Source organism: Furipterus horrens, unplaced genomic scaffold (assembly GCF_987537825.1).
Source record: "Furipterus horrens unplaced genomic scaffold, mFurHor1.1.pri manual_scaffold_1, whole genome shotgun sequence".
Classification (NCBI taxonomy): domain Eukaryota; kingdom Metazoa; phylum Chordata; class Mammalia; order Chiroptera; family Furipteridae; genus Furipterus; species Furipterus horrens.
The window spans coordinates 4768513-4777342 of record NW_028327171.1 but is presented as its reverse complement, the minus strand read 5'-3'; the positions used below and the strand labels follow the sequence as shown (position 1 = coordinate 4777342).

General features: G+C 48.3%; 1 protein-coding gene across 1 annotated transcript in view; it reads left to right on the top strand.

Annotated features, from left to right (window-relative positions):
* The first annotated feature begins 9 nt into the window (after positions 1 to 9).
* Positions 10 to 8830, top strand: part of VPS26C (VPS26 endosomal protein sorting factor C) — a 32509-nt gene continuing 23688 nt past the window's right edge. The window contains exon 1 of the mRNA XM_090271735.1: positions 10 to 128. Within this exon, the coding sequence (XP_090127861.1) occupies positions 72 to 128 (57 nt within the window). The 5' untranslated portion in view covers positions 10 to 71. The remainder of the gene's footprint in view (positions 129 to 8830) is intronic.

Below are 8830 nucleotides of genomic sequence, written 5' to 3'. Positions count from 1 at the left end.
GGGGTGGGTCATTCCTCTTTCTCCTCTGGTCACGTGTGGCAGGAAGTGGCACCTGCAGCGGAGTTTTCGAGATGGGGACCTCCCTGGACATTAAGATAAAAAGAGCGAACAAGGTTTACCATGCCGGGGTAAGTGGGGTGGGCGGGCCTGCCGTTTGTCCTTCCGGGAGCCCGAGCACATCTGGAGCCCCTGGGCGGGGCAGGTGCGCGCGTCCGCGGCACAGCAGGCTGCCTCCCCGGGAGACCCCCTCGGAGGAGTCGCCGCCGTGTCGGGGGTTGGGGTGCGGGGCCGAGGGGCCGGCGCTGGGGCTGCAGCGCCAACTGCTCGGCTTTTTGAACATCCGGCTCCGCCCTGGGTCCCGGGCCCGATGACCACGCGCCGCGTCCCCCCACCACTAAGGTGACTGCAGAGATGTCATGAGTGAAAGGCAGAATTCCCCTCCGCAACGGAGACGCGCACTTCAGGCTGTAGTCCGCTCCACCACCGTGCGAACGTTGCTCATCCCGCTGGTTTTACTCTTCGAATAACATGCAGAGGAGTGGCAGGTTAAAATGCAAGTCCGGAAATCTAAACTTGCCATCAGCAGTTTCTGCGCCACTGGCCACTTAACCTCCGGGGCCTCAGTTTCCTTGTTTGCAAAACGAAAGCGCTGCGAAGGCCCCCTCATTCCCCTCCGGGAATGCCAGCCCTTCCTCTTCATCAGAATCAGTCACCCTGGGGAATTAAAAAATGTGATTGCCCAGGTCCCACCCCGAGGACGCCAGGGATTCCGGGGTGCAGGCAGTGTCGCGGTGACGGTTGCTAGACTGAAATAAAGAGGCGTGATTAGTCACATCAATGCAGCGAGGTCGCAACAGGGACAGAATGCCGGCCGGAAATCATGAGTGGGTGCTAAAGGCTTTGGGTTCAGGTCCCGGGAAAATCTGACACTTCCACGGACTCAAATAGTCACTTTGTCGCAGAGGGGAAAGCTGCCTTTATAGTGGAAGAATCTGCGTGTCACCGCCCTGACCGAGACCAACGCCAACACCCCCTAAGTTACCATCACCGTCGTGACCCTGACACTCTGGGGTAATGACAGAGGGCTCTGGCAGCAGGCACGGAAGAGGAACAACACGCCTCGGCAATGGTCCTGCCAGAAACGTCTCCCCTAAATCAGTTCATGAGGACATAACCGGCGTATCCAACATTAGGACCGTTCTGTGAAATAATTGGTCTGGATTCTTCAAAAACCCCAATGTCGTGAGAAAAGGAATTTTCCTAGATTGAGACCAAAGGGATATGATAACCAAATGCAGTGCATAATTTCTGATAGATAAATTGGAACTTGGACTACATATTGGATAGCGCCTGTTTCGAGTGTAGTTTGCACCATGGCTACAGGAGGGGTGGCCTCTTTCCCTGCCCTCCCTCCTCCTCGCTGGCCGCAGGTGGGACCGATAACATAGGGTTTTCAGTTTTCTCTGTGCCTCTCAACAGCACTGGGTAAAACTCACTAAGGACTGGACTCGTCAGTGAGGAGCACCGTCCCTGTAATTCCCAGGGTTTGTGTGACACGGCCGCCCCCTAGGCCGGCCCGATCCTTAGGTCATACGTGATTATTACTGGCGTGCAGCATGTTTGGCTGTGTAACCATAAAAAACAGTCTCGTGTTCTGCTGTAGGAGGAGTTATTAATTCCCTAAGAGTGCTATAAACAGTATTGTAATATTTCAGTTAAAAAAACTGCTATGACTTCTCAGAAAATGTGATAATTTTGTTCCTGTGCTTTAGAGTATCTTAGTTGTGGAAGCATTTGAAAATGGCTTTGATTCTGTTTTGTCACCAGAGAACCTAAGTTATGCTTGGGTTTAATACTGACATTTGGGTTTCTTCCTAGAAAAAGATGCTCATTGACAAAATGATGGAGTTTTTCTTTAAAATCACAGTTGAGTAGTTTTTAAAAATATAAACATAATGTGTGTCAAATTAACATTTTACAGAAGACTGGAGGTGAAAATTAAGTCTGTCTTCCTCTTCCCAACCTTCTTTTCTACCCCTGGGGGTATCCATGGACGTTCGTGCACTATTCTGGGCGTGAATAGCAGGTGCACATACCCACACACACTCGTGTGCAGCTTGTCCCTTTGCTTAAGGACGGGTCTTTGTCTGGGATACCCTTCCTTATCACACCTTCATCGGCGTCATTCTTTTTTTGATTGTAACTGAAAACAAAGTCATTCGACCGATGTCTTCTGATGTCATGAGGCCTACAGGTCAGCAGAGACAGGTAAATACGGAAAACAAAAGGTGACCGAGTACCCATGTGGTGTGTGATGGCAAAGGCGAGGGATAGCCATTTTGAGAGAAAGGGAGCTTCTGGGCCTTCGTTGAGCGGGGCGCTGCTTTAACCGAGTTTTGAAATCTCAGTTTTCTCTGTGCGTCTCAACCGCACCGAGAGAGGCTCAGTTGCCAACGATGTGGCTCTCCGGTGGCCGGCACAGTACCTGCGATGTCACGCCACCCTCTCCTGGAGAGCCCTCCCATTGAGCCCAGAAACGTCCCTTGTGTTCCCAAAGCCCCGCGGGCGGTGGGAGGCCATCAGGACTGTGAGGCGAATTCCCTGGTTCCACGCTTCCAGCCCGGCTGTGGCTTCCCAGCGAGAGGGATCCCTACGGCTCTGTGATAACGGAACCTGGCAGAGCCCTGTCCAGCGCGGCGCTTTAGTCCGCGCACGTGCTGGGTGGTGGACAGACGGAGGCCCGGAGAGTTTGCTGGTGAGAGCAAACACGTGAAATTGGTCTTTTCCTCCGCAGCACCCGTGGGCCTTCTCTGGGTCTTCTCATCTGGGGCTGGAGGCGGTCCCCTCCCAGAGGGTTGTTGTCAGGGGGTTAAGTGAGATGTGTTTTAAGGCGTTTATTATAAAGCACAGCTTGCCGGTCACAAATACAGTCCTGGGGCTGCGAAGCGCGGCACAGGGAGTACAGTCAGTGATATTGTAATAACTGCGTGTGGTGCCAGGCGGGTGCTAGACTTACCTGGGTGATCCCTTGGGAGGGTGTGTAAGTGTCTAATCGCTGTGTTGTACACGTGACACTAATGTAGTATTGCATGTGATTGAAAAATAAATATATTATTTTAAAAGACATTTTTTTATAAGTTCTGATTTGAATGGTAGGTATCAGAGATACCACTAAGCTTTTTTATGATGTCTTTTCACACTGACTTGGTCCGTCTGCCCCAGTGTTCATGAAGTTGTTAGTGCACCCTCCAAATGGCACAGTCACGGCTTCTCAGACACTTGACAGATTTTTGGGTGTCCCTTCATGGTGGACTTGGAGGAGGGAGGGCCAGCAACCGAAGAGAGCAGAGAGATGATAGCATTTGGGGCACTGGAAGCTGAGTGTGGCTGCGGTGTTGCTGTGTCCTGCTGTGCTTGGTGCGGTAGATGTGTCCTTGACCGAAAGTTTGACCCAGATGCATTGTAAATTTCTGTTGTTTTCAGTGTGCTAGAGAGCTTATTAGTTAAGAGAACTCTATAGCAAATGTTTTCGTAATGTAAGTAAAATTCATTTGTTTTTATAAATTCAGAATGTTTTACATTCTTCAATCTTGGCACACATAATGAAAATGACACTTAAAATATTATGGTTGTGAAAAGTGTAAATAAGAGGTTTACTCCCCGCATAGCCAGGGCACAGTGATGAGGGGTTTATGGGCTGAGGGCTCGTTGCTGTTCCCGCAGGAGCCTTTATATTTGTATTTGTCCTGTTCGGCTTACATGTAATTTCCTGTTAAAAATACTTAAAAGGAAAAATCCTATACCCACTAGTCCATTATTACGAAGAAAAGTTGTAACGCTAGAATGGCATTTAAAAAAAACAAGCTTTGTATTACTGGATTCTTGATACATGAACGGTCAGTTATAGTGAATGCTGTGGCAAGGACTCAGGGTATAAAAATACAGATCTTTGAGCCCTGCCTGGGTGGTTCAGTTGGTTGGAGCTTCATCCCGTGCACCAAAACGTCGGGTTCGATTCCTGGCCAGGGCACGTACCTAAGTTGTGGGTTTGATCCCGTCCCCAGTTGGGGCACGAATCGGAGACAGCCAATCAGTGCCTCTCTCTCACATCGCTGTTCGTTCTCTCCTTCCCTCTCTCTCTCTTTCTTTCTCTTCCTCTGTATCTAAAATCAATACATATATTTACCAAAAAAAAAAAAAAATACTGATCTTTAACCTGGGAGGGATCTCATTTTGTGGGTGGTGGGAACCTTTTAGAAAACAGCCATGTAAAGTTGAAGTGGGTCTCCTCTCCCTCATGACCTCATACTCCTGGGAAGGCTTGTCTCCTGAATCATCCCCTAACCATTCAAGAATGCATGAGAGGTATTTCCAGAATTACCCAAGCCTGTTGGAAAGCGGGGATGCAGGGAAATTATTCACGCAGTTCTCTGTGTGGGACTTGGGGCCACAGATTGGCACTGGCCTCAGCATCGGTGAAGCTGGCCTGGCCACTGTGGGTGTGTCCGTCTCCAGATGCTGCAGCCTCCAGACGAGTCTCAGCATGTCACGGGCACTCTTGACCCTGGCAGGCTCTAGACTTCGGCAGGGTAGTTGCATTTTTCTCCTCCTTCCTCTTGATGCCAAGGCCCCAGTCCGGACCTCCTGACCTGGAGTCCCCAGTCCGCACCTCCTGACCTTGCATCATCCTGGGTGCACCAGACGGCCAAGGTGTGAATGCAGAGGAGATGTTCACGAAGGAAGTCAGAAGTGCTACTGCTGTGACCCCGTGAGTGAGACACCGCCTTACTGCTGACATGGAGAAAGCTGTAGTGGCCTGGAGAGAAGATCAGACCACAAGATGCCCTCACACCAAAGCCTAACCCAGAGCCAGGCCCTCCCTCTCCTCAATCCTATGAAGGCTGACAGTGAGGAAGCTACAGAAGAAAAGTTTGAAGCTGGCTGAGGCTGGCTCATGAGGTTCATCAAGTTCGAGGTGAAGCACCCAGTGCCTCTGCAGAAGCGGCAGCAAGTCATCCTGAAGATCAGCTAAGATAATCCATGGAGGCGGCTACACTGAACAACAGATTTTCAATGCAGATGAAACATCCTCATATTGGAAGCCAATACCGTCTAGAGTTTGAGAGAATTGACTCCAATTTTGAAAGAAGCTCCGTGTGTAAATGCCATCACACAGATTTACACACCATAGGGAGGTTGCGTGTGGAAAGAAGAGTCCATTGATGTGGCAGATGTCATTGTTGCCTTACTTTTAAGAAATCGCCCCCCCCCCAGCCTTCAGGCACCACTCCCTGACCCATCAGCAGCCATCAGCGTCAAGGCAGGACCCCCCAGCAAAAGATTGAGTCGTTGAAGGCTCAGATGATGGTGAGCATTTTTTAGCAATAAAGTATTTTCAATTAAGGTCTGTACGTTGGTGATCTTTTTAGACACAATGTCATTATACACTTAATAGACTATAGTATAGTTTAAACATAACATATGCACTAGGAAACCAAAGAATTAGTGTGACCCCTTATTGCGGTGGTCTGGACCCACCCACAATATTGCTTTGGGGAACGATTGTTCTCTCACTTGTAGGTAGAAGACAGTTCAGGCTCAGAGAAATGGTGCCTTTCTCAGGGTGATGGAAAATATATCTTTTCACCTCAGAGGAAAGTATTTCCTCACAGACAGCCCTGAGAATGAACAGTCCACAGCCGTCCCTCGCTGTATCGCGGCTCACTTACCGCGGCCTCACTGTATCGCGGGATATTTAAAAATACATGTAATTATTTACCGCGGACTTCTTGCTATATTGTGGGATTTTGTGGTGCTGTATACGTATGTTGTTAAAGTTACGTTGGTTTAAGGGTGTAGAATGAATGTGGGGTTCCTGCTTCGCTGGGGGGTCTGGAACGTAATCCCCGCGATAAGGGAGGGAATGTGTTGTTTGTTTAGGATATAGGTTTTCCTCAAACATTTTTAAGCACTGAAACTCTTATTAAGTGAAATCTTGTATAGAATTCTTATATGTCAGTTTTTATGACTAATACTTACTAAAATTGCTTTCTGACGGTGGCTGGGTTCCACCAACCCTCACTACCCCGTCCCCCACGGCAGTGTTCTTACAAAGGCTTACGGTCTTACTGTCACCCAGGCATGCTGGCCACCACATGCTGGCCCTCCCTTTGTTTGATCAGAAGAGATGGGTTAAGACTCTTAGTTACTCTGAAGCCCACGTCATCATCTTGGGGAAGGAACAGAAGTCCCATCAACGGAAAGTGAGGCATAGATGAGCAGAAATTCTCTTCAGTAATCATCAGGAAGAGAGACACTTTTTATAACTTAAAAGAGATAATTTTACTTGACCATATGTTCCCGATCTTTCAAGAAGATTTATATTAGTTTTTAACTTAAACTTTATTTTCACTTGCTAAGAAAGTGCAGGAGTACGCAGCAGCAGCACTGCGAGGTAGGATTCTTCGCCGCTCCTCCAGCGCGCCATCAGCATGCCCCAGAATTACACTTGACAGTCCCAACTCCTGCAGGAAGCATGTGACAGTCACCACGGGCAGTGTGACCGAGGGCACAGGACTAGCCAGCCCCGAGGCGGAGCCCGGCGCAGGCACACCCCAGGGCCGGAGGGGACAGCTGGCCCGGCAGCAGAGGAAAGGCAGGAGCTCGGCTTGGGGCCCTGGCAGACCCCGGGAGGCACGGGCAGGGATCTTCTTAATCTCTGTAGTTTCCCAGAATGTCATATAAATGGCATAAATGATAGGTAGGCTTTTTTTGTTTTGTTTTAAAGATTTTATTTGTTCTTAGAGGGAAAGGGAGGGAGAAAAAGAGGGAGAGAAACATCACTGTGTGGTTGCCTCTTGCACACCCCCAACTGGGGACCTGGCCCGCAACCCACGCACGTGCCCTGACTGGGAATCGAACTGGTGACCTTTTGGTTCACAGGCCGGCGCTCAGTCCACTGAGCCACACCAGCCAGGGCAATAGGTAGGCTTTTGAATCTGTCTTTGTCACTTAGCATGATGCCTTTGAGATTTGTTCAAATTGCTGTTTCTGTAGTTAGTTCCTTTTTAATGCTGGGGAATCTTCCCTTGTCCACACAGTTCATCTGTTCACCCACTGAAGGACACTTGGGTGACTGTGAATAAAGCTACTAGAAACATTTGTGAACAGGCCTTTGTATAAACATAGCCTTTCACTTTGAGTAAAATCTGGAAATGGGATTGTTAGGTAGCATTACCTCTTTTAATGATAGGTTGGAGACAATGCATTCTCTTCAAAATTTTCCTTTCTAGAACTTCAGTCAGCACATAATCTTGGCCATTATTTACTACACGGAGAAATGTCTGGCTATCCTGTATTTTCCAAACAAGATGGCGAACAGTTGTTGCACAGAAAAGTGGAGGTGGGGGTACCTAATGGTTCTCATTTCCGTTTTCCAGCCAAAATGGGGCTCTGAGTGCTACTAGAAAGACTAGAGTGTTTCAACAAGCAACTAATTGTCTGACCTGTGTTTTCCCACCTAGTTCAGTGACCTAAGTGGTGATTTAAAAAAAATGTTAGTTAACTCTCAGCGCATTTGATTCCCTGTCGGTGAGTGAAAGGGCTGCTCACTACTGACATGCAAGCTGTGCAGACCAAACGTGGAGTAAGAATCCCGGTGGCTCTAAGTGTTACGGAAACATCAGGACGGAAGGACTTGCTCAGACACACAGAGGACTCCTGGGAACGGCGATGGCTGTCGTGGCTCATTGTGCCGCTGGGGCCACCAGAAGCGAAGACATTGGAGAGAGAACGGCTGAGACGTTAACCAGGAGGCTTTTATTTCTCTGGCAGTTGTGTTCAAGTCCAAAGTAAGAGTCCGGAAATATATGACTTTCTAGCATAAAATGTTGACATCTTTTCTGAGGGAGACCCTTAGGTTATCAAAATTTAAGAGTCAGTCCTGGCTGCTGTGGCTCAGTGGATTAAGCACCGGCCTGTGAACCAAAGGGTCGCTGGTTCAATTCCCAGTCAGGGCACAGGCCTGAGTTGCAGGCCAGGTCCCCAGTTGGGGGTACACGAGAGGCAACCACACTGTGATGTTTCTCCCTCTTTCTTCCTCCCCTCCCCTCTTTAAAAATAAATAAAATCTTTTAAAAATATAAGAGGCTTAGAATTTTGTTCATTTACATCTAGAGGGCACTCATTCTGGAGTTAATATTTAGATACTGATTTATTATGTTAGTTAATCAATTCAAAATCCATGAGTTTTAAGATGACTGCATCTATCCTGCCCCCCCATCAAGGTTCTTCCCTATCAGGCAACCCAAAGCTATCATCAGTTTCTTGTGATTCTTGCCAAAGATGTTTTATGCTTATACAAATAACTATACAAGTGTTCTTTTTCTTCCTTTTATTTCCCCCTAAAAATGGTGTTATACGCAGCCTTAATAAAACAAAACAAAAAACACGTGTATACTACTGTGAGTGGTCTCTAAGATACTATTAAAGGGAGAAACCATTTGGGTCTTTCAGGTTGCTCACAGAATCTTTTGTTATTACAACCGTGCTGTCGTAAGTAACCATGTTCCCACGTCATTTCCCGTGAGCGTATATCTGAGGAGAATTCCTGAAAGTGGGGCTGCTGGGCCTGTGTGGTTATAAAATGGCTGTGGTGGTGCCAGAGGGCCCTTCCACGGTTATGGTGCCCGAGACCCCCCCGGCAGTGCCCGGCCAGTGCCTGCTGCCCCTGACCCAGCAGAGCAGGACCACGCTTTTTGGTCTCTGCTAATCTGATAGGTGGAAAAAGGCATTTAGGGTAGTTTTAATTATCATTTCTCACGGGAAATCC